This window comes from Dysidea avara, chromosome 8 (assembly GCF_963678975.1).
Source record: "Dysidea avara chromosome 8, odDysAvar1.4, whole genome shotgun sequence".
Lineage (NCBI taxonomy): Eukaryota > Metazoa > Porifera > Demospongiae > Dictyoceratida > Dysideidae > Dysidea > Dysidea avara.
Genome location: NC_089279.1, coordinates 5,709,796 through 5,730,177, shown reverse-complemented (window position 1 = coordinate 5,730,177; position 20,382 = coordinate 5,709,796). Strand labels below are relative to the sequence as shown.

Genomic DNA, 20,382 nt, shown 5'->3' with positions numbered 1-20,382 from the left:
TACTTATTGCTAAGTATTAATATAAATATTGCTTTTCTTGTTACTAGTAGTAACTGGCTATATGTGGCATTTTAAAAAGTATATCATCACATTATGTGAATAGTAACTACTTGGAAGCCAAATCGCAATAGCTACAAGTATAAGAAAAAAATTGGGATTTTAAATTAGATTAGGGACAGTGTATAATGCTGCAATAAAAAGTACTGAAACAAGCTGGATCGGAGTAGTACGTAATGTCCAAATTAATATGTGGGGTCAGACCTGAATAATCTATAAAGCAGGACCTGGATGACCTGACTCAGTTTAACATTGTTACTAAATAAACTATATTTATTGACTTACACATTGCTATATAGCTCGCCATGAGTTGCTCTCTGATCAATATCAACAGCGAGTCACATACACGTGTGTTTTTTGGTGCAACTGGCGACCACGTTTATTTGAATAGTTTGATGCAATGTACACTGGTATGGAAGCCGTACTACTGTAGTCTATTAACACTCAGTGGTAGAACCTTGACTGATGGCCATGGTAAAGAAGGATAAAAGGTAAGACAATAGCGCAAGCATTGCATGCTTATCAATATACCAAAGGCTTTTTCTTAAGCGAACTAGAAACGTTTCTGCAAAAAAATTAGGGCTGTAGCTGTAGCCAATTTTCTGCTATGCTTGACTGAAGGCGTCAGGCAGAGAGGCAGGCAGGCAGACAGTAGAAAATTCTGTTGAATAGTTTTTTTCTAAATTCTGTAGCAACTTGACGCAAACATTTCGGGTTGATTGGTTTTACCCAACCAATACTGTCATGTCGTTGTGAGGAAAAAAATGTGGCAGGTTTTTGGGTTATAGTATATCACGGATCGCCCCCACACCTTCGATGTCTCTAATGTACAGTACTATCATACTGTATGATTACATTGCAATAGCTATATTACATACCAGTTACTTCCTATTACAGCAACTGCACACACTACTAAGAAATTACATTACTGGTAAACCACAAATCCCTATTTTGACTAAAGGATGAATGATGTGTATACAAGTCCCTTATATGAGCTGCAATGTGACTTTTAAAAATAAGCCACACTACAGACACATGCACTCACCTATTCAATAAACCTTTCTACTTTTTTTATCCCAGAATTCTCTTTGTAAACATTGTTATGGCTGTGAAACTTAGGAATATGAATAAGTAATAATATTAATATGAACAAAATGGCAATGTTTAGTAGTTTTGCCTGAAATAATGCATCTTTCAGCTCAAAACAACCTTCTCGTGGTGCTTTGTAAGCTAGAATACATAGGACCACTAGTGAGTTTCAAGTGTAAAGGAAACAGTATATGTTTTTCCATGCAAGGTGCATGTGCATACTCTATAACGATTTTATGAAAACATGGGTAATCCCTATTATGCACAGAGAAGCCTATGGCAGCTGTGCGAAACCCACTATTGTCGCCCAGAGAACCAGCACTGAGATGCCTGAGAACCATTTAGGCCCTTGAGCCTTGTGCAGGCAAATCTCCTGGGACAGGGCTAGTAACCCACAGGAGGTCTCACCAAGAGAGGTAGAGCAAGAAAAATTTTATATGATAGCAATACATACATTCAGTATTATCAACTCTTCCTACTTCTTATATTTTTCAGTTTGTATTTATAATCTAATGAGTAAGCATCACTTATAGAATTGTGGGCTTCAGTTTAAAGCTATGAAAAAAAAGTTTTTCAGGATCACATAAGTGCCATAAGAAAGTCAGGTTTTAATGGTATACTGACAGTGTAATATATTCCAGGTTAATATAGTAATACCTGTACACAACTCGTATACTGTACATCTTATGTACATATGGCTCTGCATGCATGAGATACATCAGCTGTAGAGTCACATGATAGCTTCCATTGTTTTGCCTTCTGCATGTATTGTATGATTTATTGATATTTGCATGCGCAATGCCACTGGAAAACTACTTTTAGTAACTTCCAGTCTACATGTTTATATTGGCTAGATGGTGTACAGCTGCATATTATTAACTGACACGACTAATGTGGTGACTGTTCTATTAGAGTATCTAAAGCTAGTAGCTTGGTCATAAATGCTATATAGCTACCCTTGTTAATTCATTGCCATAACTTAATGTGGTATTGTGCACAATGCATGTGCATGGATTACACACATTGATGTTTTTTTCTTTAAGGTTTGCATCTGCAGCTTGTGGGTAGATCTGGTAGGCCTGGAACCCTAGGTAGCTGCCTACCTAAGGCCAGCATTGTTAGTGTACACATGACACGCAGGCTGGTATACAGGTGTATGCATGCACACTTGATACACACTATTCCATATTGTTTTTTTCACTGTTGATCCAGAATTTCAGTAATGTACAGCATGTAGCTGTTGATGAAAAAAATACCACACATACTACAACTGAATTGTTTGCATGCAAATTATGTGACGATGAATGTGTACATGTAATAGTTTCAGCAATCCCCCATGTATATTGCACAGTGAAATTGAATATGAATAATACAATGCATGAGATATACACTGTAATAATCATGTTCAGTAGTTTCCACAAGAGTCTGAGACAAGTGTTTTTTTTTTTTTTGCAATGAACCATGCTACAGTGATGCCATGCATATAAACAGTCTGCTGACTTGGCTCTATATATACAATTACAAACAGCTTCACATGGTCAAGTATTAATTTGCATCCTCTCCCACTAAACCACTATTGGATTGGTGGGATATTAAGCAATTACTGTTATTTGATTACAACCAGACCATCAAAATGAAGCCCATGCATGCATGCATTAGTCCATATAAGAGCAATGAATTATAATTCACTATATGTGTGCATACACATACAGGATCTGCATGGTCCACATGATTCTATATTCAACCAGTAGGACAATCATAAACAGTGAGGAGTCATGTCAGTACTTAAAGTGACTCCTTCACATCACTATAGCACAAGACCAATGAGCTAATAACACTAATCTGTTCATAACCATGTTTACAAACCAAACCAGCATATCACACATTTGCATTGAAAAATCAACATGATTTCAGCATAATACGAACAAACAAAAAGCTAATGTGCATAACAGCTGTTCAACAGGATTACAGACATTCCGAAGGTATGTCAAACACAGACGAATCAGGGTATGGAGCAACAATATCATAAAAGCTATGTGCACAAAAAGAAGAGTGAATATAAGACAGTATTAATATCAGCTTACTCAGTGACTCTTTCTCTAAAACTGTCTTCTTCCCTGCTGAAAAATATATCACTTACGGGTATGCATGCATCAGCAGTAACAGTTGTTTCAAAGTGTTCATCTGCATAGGTACATGAAATAAAGTGTTCAAAGTAAAACTTAGAATTTACCTTCTCGGACTTCTCCACCCCAAACTGATACTTCCATACCAGCCCCTGGAAAAGCTGAAGTTCCAATATAGTACAATCCATATGATGTAGCATTTGGTGGGACTCCAAATGGCCTGAATGGTCGAGTAATTTGCCTCTGTGTACACTGATTAGTTGTAAAGTCATTGCGGTATTCGACTCCCTTGCAGACAAAAAACATCATCACAAATGCAAGTTGGGACAGCAAATTCTACCTTATCATGAAGGATTAGGATTTCATAAGCATCAATCGTTTGATCATTCACAGTGTCCCTCACCAAGAATCGAACCCTCTGATAAGCTTCATCATACGTTATCTTGCCTTCCTCCTCTCGCACTGACCCACGCTCGTACTATAGTGAACCAGACGAAGTTATGTTATGCTTATGAGCGATGTTGGATAAACTTACAGCGAAATATCTTGCCTCCCATTGCCTGGGGGATTCTGCAAACAGATACGGAAAATTTCGAGTTAAAACAATGCATAATTCCTTTGTTTACCATTAGCCATTGTACACTTACCACAAGGCTTAGGCTCTTGCGCGCTAGCAAGCACAAAGGCAGCGAATAACACCAAGACGAACTGCATCTCTAACCCCTGCAAAAGTCACGCTTTATTACGTAAATTTTCGCATTTTTATTGTATATATTGTGTCCCTAGACATTTATGGTCACGAGTTTTTTACCACAAGGAGGCAGAGACGATAAGATATCAAATTATTGCAACAAATATTTGATAAATCACGAGGTATTTTACCACTAAAACAGATGACTATGCAGAATGGCTACACCACAGAAAGGTTTATATTCAATACTATGCAGCAGGCCTAATGTCTGCACCAAACAGAAGTGCTCTATTGGCACTCCTGTGGAGGAACGAACACATTCGGATCAGACAATCCAGGGGTGATGTCTAAATGGCTATAAGAAAGATGCAAGCAAACAATACTTCCACACAAAATAGTTCTAACATACGTTGTACGATGGTAGCTAGGAGTTGGTTGGGTCATCAGATATGAGTGGACAAATGGGAGACAATCTCTCACAGTCCAACTACCCCTGTAATAACCTGGTATTATGGAAAGTTAGGTCAGTATCAACATATGCCTTCAAAACACTGTAGCTATACTTGCCTCGATCAGTGTATCCGTGATAAAAGTTCATCTCCACATAGTTGTTGGGAACACTGGTGCTACCAAGATAGTAAGTTCCATCAAGTGTAGTATTCTCTGGTACTTCAGTTGGATGCCAGGGCTCCGTCAGTGGGAATTTCTCACACTCTCTGGTTTTCAAGTTCAGACGGTATCCCACTCCCTGTATATATTAATGGGATATATAGTGGTTGTAGTAAGTAACTAGTGTGTATCTACACCTCTTTGTGCAAATAGAGCTCGTCATAGTAATTCCTATCAGTACGAGAGGTATCAAGTTCCTCGATGAAACGACGGCGGAAGTTTGTCGCATCATAGCTTTCTTTTCCTCTGCGTATGGCAGTTGGCTCCGTACTTTCTGACGTGCTGTAGAATGAGAAGATTTGACCTTCCCATTGTTGTGGAGTCGCTGTTTTAAAAAAAAAGCACAATGATGCGCAGTGCTAATAAGAAAGAGTAACAGAGCTGCTGTAGCTTACTGCACTGTTGAGCCTGAGATGTCACAATGGCTACAAAGAGCACCAACACAATTGCCTTCATTCCGTCTTGCAAATGTAATAAATCGACAAGTATCTTCCGGAGAACTGAGGGTGATCACGCGATCAATTTCGTTTTTAAAATAATCACAACCCTTGTACATTTCATTTTTTATGCCCATGTAGTAGATGTTCCAACACACCCCGCCCCCTTTAATGTAACTCTTTAAGTGTAATTTTTATAAGTAATGTAAGTAAATGCTTGATTTTTAATGACTGGTAGCCTTGAGCTAGCAGACCATCAGTACTGTACCCTAAAGATTTTATTAATTCTACATCCGTTATTCTATACTTGTATGCAGTACTGTAAAGTAATAATCAATCAATCAATCAATTAATCAATCAATCAATTTTAAAAAATGTCCTCGGTAAGCCAAAGCAGGCAAAATCTCCATGCTTTTCTTTTCAGTAGTGCCCTGGAAATAACAAATTGTCCTGTGTGCTCAGTATAAAGGTAACACCATGATGCATGCATCGCATGTATTAAGGTATGCCAAAAGGCACCTGTTGGACTGAAATGACGTTGAACAGTGTAAAAATCAAGCCAACGAAATAAACAAAATACTACCATCCATACATGCGGGTTGTCAGTTTTTACATTGGCTCCCTCAAGTATATTATTACCTGTTGCAAGATGAGTTTAAATTCAGTGCATGGCAAAATATAAAGTGGTTGTTACTGTGTTCTGTTATATGTCTACTCCACCCCCCTCCTTTACTGGTCCAAAAATATAATTTTATTCATCAAACATCAGTTCAAAATATTTTGACCCCTTGGATCAATTTTACCCTAAACTGATGATATTTCAGGGTATATTATGAACATTGGCCTTTAATTCTTGTAGTTACGGGTTTTTTTTTGTTGCTGTATTTTTTCCTTGCTACACCAATTTGTGGGGCATTTTATTGCCTTATCCGGCCGTGGTTGTGTTTGTCTGAGGACTCATCCTCTTACCAGTTATTTTTGTATCTAAAAATGTTGTCAATAATGGTGGTTTTCTCCATCATGCATTTATTTGGAATTTTTGACCCCCTGAATTATTCTTCAGAACTGATATTTCAGTAGATTCATCACTTGAAATACTGATACAGGTAGCTTTATAAACTACTATGCATGGCTATAGCTCACTTGCAGTTTCTAACCTTTTCTGAAATATTTTGACCCTATGTCATTAGCTATAAATATTTGGACTCCCAATTCATTTTCGTGTAACTGATAATTCAGTAGATTTGTCACATGAAAACTGTAACACATGTTTTATTTATTATTTCAGGGTATACACTAAAATATTTAGACCTTCAGCCTACTTTCTGAACTGTCTACTGGACCCCAGACATATAACTATTTCTAAGCTTTATAACTATTTGGACTGCTAATTAGATTATTTGAACCAAAACATTTGGACCTTGCATCCAAATTATTGTCTGAAAAAGAACTGAAGCAGATACTAATAAGCTTTCTTCCAAGCTAGCTGGACTGACCCTCAGCATTAATTGGCTGTCAGCTGGATCACAAGAAGAATAAGCACCTGAGGCCTAAACCAGCTGCAGGCTTAAGCTTTTTATGAGCAGTTCAAAGATCATAGTGGTTCCCATGAGAGCTAGATTACAAGCACTCTGCAATAAAGCTAGGGGATGAAGTATTTAGAGGAGCAAATAAGGAACAAATATCTTGGGGCTCCAAGTAGCTGTTTTGTGACAGCAAATATAACTATAAAGGAACAAAGTTTCAAATACATTTTACAAATGAAATTGATGTAAATCAAATGACTTATATTTCTTGGCTGACATTCTAGAATTTCTGGTCACAAAAAAACATTAAAAACAGCCTAATCTGCATGGCCTACTGAGAGCATCTCTCATGTAGTTTAGAGGCTTTTGAATGATCCCACTCCAGCACAAATATATACAGCCAATGAGGAAGCCAGCAGAAAGCAAAGGTTTCCATCTACCCATGGAATAATTAACTTCATAGTAGGGCTGGGGGATAGTATGAACATATCGGAATAGTATCGGTATCACCTATCATTAGAAAAATTACTTTCGGACAGTAATTAACATGTAAAAATATGTAGATATTACTGCAAAATGCTTTTAAAAATAATATTTGGGAGCAAAAATTAGTCTAAAACTGAAGGTTGTTTTGTCTCTTTGTGAAAACACACCATAAGTAACATATCTACTTGCATATCTCTTGAAGGTGATAAGTAGAAAATAGGTGAATTTTCACTATTGTGCTTTCGTCTATTGTGAACAGTGTCTTACTATCGTTCGGATATTGAAAAATCCACTATCGCCCAGCCCTACTTCATAGCTGTCTGCTTTTGTAGTGCATAAACTTGCAGGGACTCAATCTGTCTATGCTATATTTTCCACCTTTAAGGTGTACATAAACACTGAAGGGTGTTGACATACACCAAAAAGTGTTCAAAATCTACATTGTAAACACCCAAGGGTGTTACTGCTGCACCATAGCAGGTGTGGGTGTTTGGGTATAACATGGCAACATGGATGCACCAGTACACCCAAGTTTTACTGTGTATGATTCTATGTATATATGCATCATGCATGACACATGCAATGTCTGTTTTGATAAAATTGCATTCCTTACATCAAGTCCTTTAGCACGTTTGAAATTATCATAACTTTTCATTCTTCTTAGTACTGACTGATAATGTAACCCATGTCACTAGAACTATACCAGAAAAAAGTAAATAATTACTTAATGCACAGTAATATAATATGTAGTGCTCTACATGTTACTAACTCATCAGCTACTACATAACTAATGCTTGTGGCCATGAGCATTAGCCAGTTTATGTTGTACAACCATTTTCATCATCACATCAATGATGGTTCTCCTCATAAGTGTAACTTTAGTCTAGCCAAATGCATGACTGAACCATAGAACTGAGCCCAGGTGGACATACCAGCAGTCCTATAACACTGGCATGCATGAAGACCTTTGACTCCATAATAAAACTACAATTATAAGCTATACACAACCACAATTAGAAGCTACACACACTTGCAGAATACAACATCTGCCATATATGCATGGAAAAGGAAATTGGTCTTAGGAATTTCATTATAGTTATCCTTGAAACCATTCATAGGTCATGGCTATATGTGTTTTTACTGGTTTAAGTAATCATCATAATAATTAGTCCATTCAGAGTCTTTGAAACCACGAGCATTTCCCTCCAATGAATCTGTTCTCTTTGTATCATGGAGGAATGACTTCAACGCATTCCAGTATTGTGGAGCGATCTTGTGAATCAATTCAGCAGTTACCCATGTAAAATCATGAAAGTCAAAACCTGGTGCTACAGCTTCTCCTATCAAAGTGTACATGTCCTTCTTTGATTCTTCATCGGCTGATTCAGGAACTATCATGTGACCACACTTCCATGTTCCACCTTTCACTGGCAGCTGAAATACTTGTCCACCCATCACATCTCCTCCTAGTACCACTCTACTCAACTCTCCACTGGTTGGGTCAAAAAAGATGAACTCAAATGGAACACCTCCATGATAGTAATGTACATGATCAGACAAGTTAATTGATAGGTTTAAAATTGGAGAGTCTCCTGTTGGCATCCAGTAAATAGATGTAAGAGCATTTCGACGACCATCCCTGTCTTGTCTCTGACCAGTACGATTTGTCATCACAAGATCTTGTTCTGGTACATTTAAATCAGTTTCTCCTCTGACGGTCATTGGCCGCCCACTTCCTGAACGATGAGTCTCTAAGAAGAAACCACCTTCTGGATGGGCTATCAACCCTAGTTTGTTGATCAACATCTCCGATGTTCCACTATTTACTGTTGTAACAGCCATTGTATGACGGATCCAGGTCACAGTTTGTATGTAGCTAACCATGCAGTTAGCACTAAGCCTCGCACTTATACACCAGAGGTAGGACATGACGTCACAATAATTGCGTGACGTTTGCGTATTGTACATTTTTAGCATGAGTATACAGAGTGCATAGCCATAGGGTATAGTTCTATAGTCTCGCGTGGCCAGACCGCTTTTTTTCTCTTTTTCATTGGGTAGGGAGAAAAAAGGGTCTGGAACAGTTCGAATCCCACACTCGTCTTGGCACTCCCCGGATAATTGGGGGTGTTAACCAAAAAAACGTGATGCGTTTTCAAATAGTAGCCGCTTGCGTCAATCAATTACAAGCGCGTATTTATAAACCTATCAACATCTAAAGCTACCTTTGAGGTGATAATAGATTGAATCAATTGTTACAGCAACTGTCTGTGACTTTGTGGAGGTACAATGCGAAAATGATACTCCGCCAGTATTCGCTTACTGCTGAGGACGAATTTCCTGACTTTGACATTGGTCAGTTAAGTTAAGTACGTAGCTAGTAAAGTATATAGTTAGGTAATAAGTAGTAGTATGTGTGTAGTTTTCAATATGAACTATAGTTTACATTATCGTGTAAAAAAAAAATTGTTAGTTGTTTAGGTTAGTTAAGTCTTTGTTTATTGTTGTGCTGTGGCATTCTTGTTATAGTCTCGTGCCCAGACCGCTTTTTTTTCTTTGTGTGGGGGCGGAGAAAAAAAGGGTCTGGTGGATCTCCAATACATTTTTTGTGCAGCCGGATCTACAACTTTTGGGGATCGTTGATTAGTGGCGATGAATAGCAAAGGTTTGTTAACGAAGCGACAATAGGAAACACGGCGCGCGTTTACTTGGCAAGGCTGCATCCTTGGGTACGCGCGCCTTATTTACTATTGTCGCTTCGTTAACAAGCCTTTGCTATTCATCACAACTAATCAACGATCCCCAAAAGTTGTAGATCCGGCTGCACAAAAAATGTATTGGAGATCCACCAGACCCTTTTTTTTCTCCGCCCCCACACAAAAAGAAAAAAAGCGGTCTGGGCACGAGACTATTCTTGTTACAATGGAATTTAAGCGCATGGGTTGCATACTTATGACGTAGCCTCGTGACGTGTCAAGACGATTGTGGGATTCGAACTTTTCCAGACCCTTTTTTCTCCCTACCCAATGCATATCAAGACATTGAGGCTGAAAAAGGAAATATACGATTTGAGCAACTACCTTACAAATAACACTGAATTTCACAAACCAACCAGCAGAGTGATTTCTCAATGCTTTTGTTTCTTTGAATCACTAATGTTCTGTGGAATAATGGGTGTCAAAACATCGGAATGCCACTGGAGCGTTCCGTTACAAATATCCGCCATTCATTTTGCCATAGAACAAGAAAGTGATTTTCAACCTTAAAATGACGGGTGATAGTTCTTCTGAAAACCTTATACTATATCTCATTTAAATCGCCATTCACTGCTCTTTCGAAATCTAGCCATGAATCTGATGTATCTATCACGTGTCACAGGTTATCACGTCATATATTACATGACCCCGAATCGCCCAATACAAAATGTATGGGGAAATTTGCTACACTGGGTCGGTTTAGGCTATTTTGACACACCAAAATTTCCGTGAATTGGAATTCTTCTGGTATCATTTAACTCGCAGAGAGTTGCTCTACACGTATCACACCGTGAAAATTGTTAATCGGACTCGAGGTAGCCGGTACACAATAATTTGTTTCATTTTAAATAGTTTTTCCGATGCGAATGTATTGGACATGCCTGTAACAGCTGTCATTTTTGCCACAGAACAAAGTACAGCAAATTTCCAAAATGTCTTAATATGGACAAAGGGAAAAAAGCGGTCTGGCCATGCGAGACTAATAGTTCTAATAAACTGTGAAGTTTAGCGCTGGATTTATTGTCAGAAATAGTAATTCACTAGTGTATAAATCGTTTCATGTGATGAGCTTCATTGAGCTCCAGCGATTTTACGATGAACTTTGCAATAAAGCGTTATTTAGAATAAAATCTAATCTTATTTTCAGGTACCTGTGTTATTGTTCGCTGTATTCTTAGTCACTAGTAGTAAATGCAATCGACTTTGGCATCTACAATGATGCACGTAGCTAGTACATTAGTTTTTCATCATGCAATTATAATTGGAATTCAATTACATTACGCAAAAATCAGTTGTATGCATTATGACAACATGTCCTACCCCCTGCTTATGCTTATAGTTGCACTGACTTAGCTAGTGCGTTTACGTAGAATCGGCGTGCGAACGCCTGCCCACATGCACCTCGGTGACGTCATGTATACCCGACCGAACCCACGCAGGCTAAGCATAGATTATCGAGCGATAATCTATGGTATAAGTGAGTGAGTGATCATGAGTTGGTGGAGGGGAGTGAGTGATCATGGCTGAGTGAGTGAAGCGAGGCGTATAATGGCATTAGCACCAGCCTGGTAGCTAAAAGGTCCAGGTTCATGCTTGCACACATTATTATATCAAGAGTCTATGCTATAATATTGTAAGAGCTCCCCTTCCCGTGACACACACACACACACACACACACACACACACACACACACACACACACACACACACACAACACACATGCACACACAAGCAACCTACTACAGCAGCTGTGCAAAACACAGCTAGCTATTGCCACCCAGCGAGTACACACTATACTGGTAGCTATCTGCAAGCTGGTGGTGTCTGTCTGTAGCAACTAGCTATAGATTTATGTAAGTCCCTTTCATGTATGCACATCAGCCTCCGACAGACTCTCGCTGAATCCACTCCTACATCTCTTACTGAAGGGTGTGAAAATGGGCTGGCTGTGCGAATAGTTACCATGCACAAACTGATTAGTTATATAGAGATTACATGTTATGGCCCTTAATAACTAGCTAACACCATGCATGATCACATAATGATCATCCTTCAGTTGCAATTTAATATATGTTGCATAACAAACTAAGGATTACCTGGCAGTGGGCTCCAGCTTACTATGCTTTAACTTTAATCCATTATGCTATGCTGCAGTGCTCAAAAGTTTTGCCTACTGCGTTCAGCAATTTTATGTTTTGCTAATAATTTGCACCTATTGACTGGATAATAACTAGCTATTGCATACTGGTGAGCACAGTGAAGTAAAAGTATTGTTGTCTGTGGAAAATTTAATTAACAGCTTTTCAAAGTGTCTCATGCTCTGTTAGAGTTACTGAATGTTACATAATTATGCCAGCATAAAAAGCTGGTGCTTACATGCATGCTAGCTTTCGTGGCAATCTGTGATATTCAGTCACTTTACATCATCACTTGATAACTCAACTTAGCTGGCCAGAATTGAAACTTCAGTAATCATTAGAACTGTATCCAACCATGTTCAAGTGCATGTGCAATGAAATTCTGCTTGACGCTTTTGCCTTCTTTCCTTTGTATGTATGTATACAAGTATTGTTTGTGTGTGATTAATTGATACCATCATTGATACAATGAGAGAATGTATATAAAATAATTTTTAAAATATGGTAATAGAAATTGCTGAAAAAAAATTTAATAGTCAAACAAGCCAGCATGCATGTTAAACTCACATGGATCTCTATTTGTATGGTAAAGACCAAGGAAAAACAAATTAATATATTTTCAATAAACCACACTGTGAAAAAAGAGGGATATAAGATGGTATTTCCAGTGGCTTATTGAATACAAAAAAGCTTGATATAACCTGTAGTACACTAACAATCACATGTAAGGCTTTAGTTAATGTGTTAAACATACTGAAACCATATATGTGATGGTATAGTGTGGGCATTATATTTGATACAAGATATTTTAAGTAATGTGATAAATAAAATGAAACCATATATGTAATAGTATAGTATGCATTATACTAAAGTATAACATGAGTATAATACAGGGTTTATATTAAGGCTTATTTGTATTCAATAAGCCACTGGAAATACCATCTTATATCCCACTTTTTTCACAGTGCCATGCAGGAGCAGATAAGTACTGAGAATGCTTCTGTATAAATCTAATGTTTATTTATTTGAGTCCAAATATTAAATAGGCTAAATTTGCAAAATCTTTCTGTGGGGGATGCCCCCAGACCCCCTAGATAGAGCATGCTCCTCATGCTGAGTGTGCTTCGCACACTATAGCTAGTTGTATTGACCAGTTGTAACTTTTCTTAGCCAAGTAAGCTAGCCAACTAACCATTATGTTAGCACCCCCCCTTCTGAAATCCTAGATCCGCCTCTGCCCTGGGCCCCTTAATTTCTCTGGGCGGCCCTGAAGTTATAGTCATCATGTACAGTATAGCTGTTAAGATATTATCAGATTTAACAAACACTGGTGTATTGTTTTCTTACTTTGTACTATACAGCTTTGATATATCCAACTGTATAGTCAGTGTATTGCATGCTGTGGTCAGAAAAAGTATGGCTTTTGATTTGCACACTTGTGCAGCTATGTGATCAAGTAAAGTACACTTGCAGTGGTACACGACAACATTGCTGCTCTGGTATGAAATTAATATACTATGGTTAATATAAGCAATGATATAGGGTTTCCAAATGAACATGCTAATGTGAGTAGATTGGATACTTACTAACACATATTAACACATTAGTAACCCTTGCAGAGACTAAGTCAGAAGATCAATGGTAAAGTGAACCTAAATTTGCTTCAAAGTGGATATTAACATTGCAATATACATTTTAAAATAGGTCATGGACATGAAGAAAGACTTAACATGAGGTTCTGTGGTTTTTACCTCCAAGAGTTTGCTGTAGGCCTGTAGGAAAAAATAATAACAATAATAAGATGAACAAAATGGCAGATTTTAGTTCTTTAAAAAGTACTTTGGGAAGTAGGAAGATATTTAACTTAAGATCAACTTGATTTTCATCTTCAAAGAATTCCTAGCCACACTGATTAAAAATGGTATAGCTACTGAAGGGTGGAATCAACAACTCTGTTTAGAATATTGATATTAACTGATAAACAATTAAACGAGTGCTTATAATAATGCTATACTCTTGACTGTTTTATTCTGGTATATGACTGCTCTATTAGAGTATCTCAATATTTGATGAGTGGAGATCTGTATTCTCAGGCTATTATGTCTATGGACTGTGGTTGAAGCCAGATCAAGGCAAATGGAATCACTGACAAGTTAGAAAAGGAAAGATGACTCTGGTTAGAAGTATTTATGAGTGCCCAAGCACCTGCCCCTGTTTTATCAGGTCCTATTGACTTCATATTTACTACTGGACCTAAACTTCTTCCTAATTAACTTCTAAGGTTTCTTTTACAGTTGGAGGAGCTTTCTAAGTTGGTGTTTAGGTGAGTGTTCTATTAGAATTAGAATTACAACATAAGCAATCTCTACTATGAACCACAGTAAAAGGGGTATATGAATGTGGTCCTCTGTCACATGAGCAGCATTAAATAAACACCCATGTGGGCATGGCAAGGAGTGAAAAATAAAAATATGCCATTTAGGTCAGTTCAGGTCTGGAGATAACCACTCACTGCAATAAATATTCTCTGAGAGGCTACACCACTTACGACAGCATATACCGTGCAATACTGCATGGCTACACTAGTTATGGTTGGGTCTGCTTGGCCTAGGTGACTTAGACTAACATGCATTCACAATTCACTCTACTTAAGTATTACCACCACTACATCACATAATTTTGGGTGTGCACATAACTCCCTTCCTCTAGAGAGGTGCCAATTTCTAGATCTAAGCTCAGCTTATAAAAAGGGTGCAAGTCTTAACACCTCATATGCATCATGATATTCAGGGTGCACATGTGATATTACTAGCAACTAACAAATGAGCTTCTTAATTAATAGCAGACAGTGATGAGACAAATCACATGAGCAAGTCCTCGGTCACATGTGACCACAACAAAACCAGGTTAGTGAGTGTGCTAATTTAGTTATACTATACGGAGTAGCTAGCTAGTTGGAAAATGGTGTATTTATATAATATAGACATATGTGACAGCACACCCATTAACCAACTCCATGCAGGGACATGGGGAGTGGTGTCGACTTACATCCATGAGTGGGCATGGGCTGCAATGCATGGTAACCCCTAGTCTGCTGCCAATGGAAACTACAGTGGACATAACATGGTTTTACTGTAGTTAAACATATTGACTCTAGTTATTCTAATACATATGTGGCTTTCAATATGATATTATTGTTGTGAAGCCATCAAGTGTTTGGGTGTAGCTGGGTAAATGAGTAGCAACACATAACTACTGAACATCAGTCATAACAGGCCACCACAAGTAAAACCTCACTTTCAGGTCACATGATAGTTGAAAAGGATGAAGGTAAGTAGCATTGCTGGTGGCCTTGAGCATTGATGTCTGGGACAATCACTATCAACAATGTGAACATTTATAGAAAAGCAAACATACACGCATGCATATATAGCTACCATAGCTGAAAATATAGTTGTGCATAATTAATAAAATACTGTTACATTAAATGTTGTGCTTGTTCATCACAGTGTAGCTGGCAGTGGCCTCTCTGTAACCAGTTGTTACAAAAATGACTCACTGAGGTAAGTGGTCCAGGATATTGCAGCTATGCAGGTATTCTTGTACATGTTAATGACCCTAAACTGACACCACGATTACATAATGATCATTGTTTAATAGTTGCAATTGTGTACAAATTAACTGACAGCACACAAAATCTGGGTGGCTGTAGCTACCTGTTTTTAAGATACAGTTCTACTGTAGGTTCTTAGAATAGCAAGACAATGTTATAATCAAGAGCAGGGGTCTCTTGACCCTTAGCTCTGGCTCCCCTTGTAAGCACATAATGACTGAACACATGCGATAGGGAGAAACTTGTGTAACAATGACATCGTGCCTGATCATGGAACTGTACAACAACCCCTTCTATGAGGGAAAGGCAACCCATAGAATTCAACATCAACACGCATGGCCCAGCTACAGATCACCAGTTGATGTAAACACAATAGGCATAATGAGTCCGCTAACACCACGGACCATGTATGACGTTGAAGTCAAGTACATTGCACCCCTCCACTTAACACTATGAAGGTTTTGAGTGCTCTCATAGTCATGCAAGGTTTCTGTTTATGAAGTGTATACATACATAGAAGCCTTTTCTCTATGTATATGGAAGCCATAATGTGTTGGCATGTAGGTAACCATGGATTATCATAACTAAGAGATTCCATAATTAGTTTAGCACAATGTAGCTAGGATACAAAATGGTCAGGTGTTACTTATGTCAGGATGCAGTACATCAATTAATTTTGTTGGAGCAAGAGTTAATAATAGTAGTACCACTATTATTAAGGGAGTGACCACTTGTGACTATCAAATCCATAACATACAAGGCACCAAACTGGAACATCTCTGCACATTTGTTCTATAGTCATGGCAAAGCTAACAGCAGAAATGTTGATCAACAAACTAGGGTTGTTAGCCCGTCCAGTAGGTGGATTCTTCTTGGAGACCCATCGTTCAGGAAGTGACCAGCCAATGAACACAAGAGGAGAAACTGATTTTAATGTATCAGACAAAGATCTTGCGATGACAGATCTACTGGTCACAGAAAAGTCATCAAAATGCTTTCACTTCTATTTACTAGATGCCAACAGGAGACTCTCCAATTTTATCTCCAACAATTAATTTGTGTGATATTGTATATACATTACTATCATGGAGGTGTTCCATTTGAGTTCATCTTGTTTGACCCAACCAGTGGAGAGTTGAGTAGAGTAGGAGATGAGATAGATGGACAAGTGTTTCAGCTACCAGTAAAAGGTGGAACATGGAAGTGTGGTCGTATGTTACTTCCTGAATCAGCTCAGTGATGAAGCTGAATCATGTACACTTTAATAGGAGAAGCAGTAGCACCTGCATAGTTTGGACTTTCATGATTTTACATGGGTAACCACTGAAATGATTCACAAGACAGTTCCACAATATTGGAATGTGTTGAAGTCGTTCCTCCATGATACAAGGAGAACAGATTCACTAGAAAGAAACACTCGTGGTTTTGAAGACTCTGAATGGACTAATTATTATGATAACTATTTAACAGCAGTGTAACCCTCACAACATTGTATGCTGGTATCATGTGCATGTCTGTGTAGCAAAAACTTCAGTTCTCATGTCATTAACTTTTTTGTATAAAGTTATTTTTATGTAATTACAAATTTATTTATGTTTTCTAGCAATTGCGATTGAATTGCATGTAATTCAGTACTTCAGTGTTGTTGTATAATATCTTAAAGTATTTTTTGCATTACTTTTCCAATGGACAATCACATATTATGTCAAAAATGTAGAGATATCAACTAATGCATTACCAATAGTACAGCTATGATTTTTATCCTTACTCCACAAGACAAATGGTAGTGTGTCATATAGCTCAAGAAGCTGGTGCACCATACCAGCACACGTGTTATTGACAGTATTGGCAGGAAGCAGAATGGCAATTTATATGTACGTATACATAGCTGTCTTTATGAAACAAGACAATTCTTTCTATGGAAATGTCCCCTCCACCTTCAGTAGTCCAAATACCAAAATCACTCCCGAGATATGAGCCAGAGCCTTCAAAAATTGGCTTAATTTCTTAATTTTTTCCTTCTTATTTTTATTTATCTCTTTGTACACATACAAAAACTGTCATAAACCACAAAAAATTTATCCAATTGCCTTAAAATTTAGCACACAAAAGCAGGGTTTAAATGAAAACCTTAACCAATTTTAGTTGTACACTTACAAAAACTGCCATGAAACACAAAAAAAAGTTATCCAATTTCTTTAAAATTTAGTGCAGGGTTTAAATGCAAATCTTGGTACCAATTTTAGTTTAAATACGATAAACCGGTAGTCACAGAGTTATTTAATTATTAGTGATTGTTCATAGAAAATATCGCCAATATGTTATTGTCATGCCTACAGTGTAAACTGCTTATGGGAAGAAGCTGAAAATGACCAGGGGCGTAGGGAGGGGGGGGTTCAGGAACCCCCCTGTAAAATTTCGACTTCTGCAAGCAGGATCCTAACACACCATTTAGGCCAATGAAACTTGATTAGTAGTTTCGCGTCATCGCCCGCATACTGTTTATATACCCGCATGGAATTTCATTATTGGTAATTTTGATCGAAATACTCTAATAGAGCAGTCATTTTTACTTTAATAGAGCAATCAGCTCTAATGGGAAAATCACTTGTTTAGATAGCTGAATATTCTTATATGGATTAGTAACGTACTTTAACAATTTAATGCAATGTAGATCTCCCTGTTTTTTTTGGCAGAAATCTTCATGTTTGGGGTGGGTGTTGTGCTTTTAGAAAATAATGAATAATGAATAATAACCGCCCGCCCGCATCAATTTTTCAAAAATCTGAGCGAGAAACTGGTAATCAAGTTTCATTGGCCTAATAGTGTGGCAGGACAAAATGAGTGAGCAATATAGTGTAATGGCACAGCACAACACTTGATAAAACTTACATTCATCTCTCAGGGAAGGATTTACAGAGGTAACATGAGCCCTCTTCAAAACTTGTTAAAAAGATCGATATACTCTAATAGAGCAGTCAGGTATATACTCTAATAAAGCAGTCAGGTATACTCTAATAGAACATGCATGTAAATATCCATGTCCATATGAAGTTTTTCAGACATTCCAACATTAAATGCAAAACTTAGCATGACCTTATACTGCTATAGTTTTGGTGTGCAGTGTTTAAAGATATAGAGCTCCAGTAATTTATCACTTGTGTTATGCAAAATGAATTCATGCTATGCATATTTGTACAGTTATATTGTTTTGATTGTCATTTGTATCAGTGGATTCATGGCTCCTATACCACAGTGAGATATAACCATCACTTACAGATTACTATATGTGTCTCTATGTGTTATGCTGTCTGTTTCCACTAGGTCACTTTATCTAGTACTAGCTTCATCCCAGGGGCACTTAATGCATCATAATTAATGTACTTTTTACATAAAATGTAGCAATTTGCTGAGTTTTGATTTATTAAAATATTGAAAGTCTCTCAGCGGCTGGGGGCTGTGCCCCCAGACCCCTGCTTCTAGTAACTTAATGCTGGTGCTAGAACCCCCCTTCAAAAATCCTGGCTATGCCCCTTGAAATTGGTATGTGCATAAGTTAACTATCAAACCTCAAATCTTTTGCAGTTTGGAAGAAATCAAATTAAAGACCATAGCATGAAAACCAATAGTGTGTGATATTTATGCAATTAAGTTTTGGGTACTGAAACCACTTAAAGGAATGAGCCACTAAACCAGTAAACTAATTGTCACAGAAAAGCCTTTTAGTGGATTAGATGAATTAAAACCATTGAATTATATGTATAACCCAATACATGCACCAAAATGAACGATCAAGATACTCTGATATGCAGTTACCCAATTAGAGCAGTCAGCTACATATGTAAAAAGTCACTCTACTAAAGCGTTCAGTTATGTTACAAGTAATCTTGTAGAGAGCTTAGCTACATATCAAGTCACCCTGTAGAGAGTTCAGTTACAAAAAAGTTGCCCTACAGAGATTTCAGCTATGTGCTACAAGTTGTTCTGTAGAGCAGCTAGAAACAAATTACCCTGCATATAGAGAGTTTAGCTAGCATTACAAACTAGTTACCCTATAGAAAGTTCAGTTACATACGTTAACAGTCACCCGTAGTGAATTAAGCCACAATAATGTCACCCTGTCAAAGAGATCAGCTATGTTAAAAGTCTCTCTGTAGAGAGTTCAGCTAGGTTAAAAGTCAATCTGTAGAGAGCTCAACTACTACAAACACATCACCCTGTTAGAGAGTTCTGAACATTTAGATCACAAATAAAACATCTGCACCGCTTTAGAAAACAAAGACAAGTAAAAAGGGAGCCCTAAAGCTGGTTATTGGCTGGCTTAGGGTATGCCATTACAACTATTAAAACAGCTAAACTATGAAAAAGATTGCAGCCCCCAAAAGATCCAGGGTGAGAAAAGGTGGGGGCAAAGAAATAGCTTCAATGATGTTAATGCCAATCATTTTGATGATCACAATTATCATTAAGAATACGAACATCATTGCATTCTTGGCTGCCTCCTTTGATTTCTCATCTTTTTTTCACCCTGGCTCTTCACAGCTTGGCTGTTTTGGTATAGATATTATACAACTAGCTGTATGCATGCATGTGTATCACAGTGTTATACATTACACAATTAACACAATAACGTTTATTTAAAATGTGAAACATGACTGTATGTATATAAATTCATGAATCATATGCACATATAGTAACTATAGATATAGAGGGTATTAGAGGCAGTACGTTACTTTGGTGATTTCCTGGGAAGTTGCATGGTGTGCCTACTGCTAAGGACAGTGCAGTGGAGCA

The 20,382-nt window shown here is 37.7% G+C and overlaps 3 protein-coding genes across 3 annotated transcripts; all 3 read right to left on the bottom strand.

Annotated features, from left to right (window-relative positions):
• Positions 1 to 3,031: 3,031 nt before the first annotated feature.
• On the bottom strand, positions 3,032 to 4,061 carry LOC136263028 (mammalian ependymin-related protein 1-like). Its single transcript, XM_066057471.1, has 6 exons — positions 3,920 to 4,061; positions 3,808 to 3,842; positions 3,613 to 3,750; positions 3,380 to 3,560; positions 3,231 to 3,330; positions 3,032 to 3,178 (listed from the first exon to the last, which is right to left on the bottom strand). Exons 1-6 carry the CDS (start codon positions 3,984 to 3,986, stop codon positions 3,112 to 3,114), a joined length of 588 nt encoding a protein of 195 aa, XP_065913543.1. The 5' UTR covers positions 3,987 to 4,061; the 3' UTR covers positions 3,032 to 3,111.
• Positions 4,062 to 4,114: 53 nt separating this feature from the next.
• Positions 4,115 to 5,188, bottom strand: LOC136263027 (mammalian ependymin-related protein 1-like). The gene is made up of 5 exons (XM_066057470.1): positions 5,028 to 5,188; positions 4,770 to 4,957; positions 4,531 to 4,711; positions 4,373 to 4,466; positions 4,115 to 4,318 (listed from the first exon to the last, which is right to left on the bottom strand). Exons 1-5 carry the CDS (start codon positions 5,086 to 5,088, stop codon positions 4,252 to 4,254), a joined length of 591 nt encoding a protein of 196 aa, XP_065913542.1. The 5' UTR covers positions 5,089 to 5,188; the 3' UTR covers positions 4,115 to 4,251.
• Positions 5,189 to 7,901: 2,713 nt separating this feature from the next.
• On the bottom strand, positions 7,902 to 9,002 carry LOC136263333 (uncharacterized). The gene has a single exon (XM_066057850.1). The coding sequence runs from the start codon at positions 8,963 to 8,965 to the stop codon at positions 8,219 to 8,221; it is 747 nt and encodes a 248-aa protein (XP_065913922.1). The 5' UTR covers positions 8,966 to 9,002; the 3' UTR covers positions 7,902 to 8,218.
• Positions 9,003 to 20,382: the final 11,380 nt, after the last annotated feature.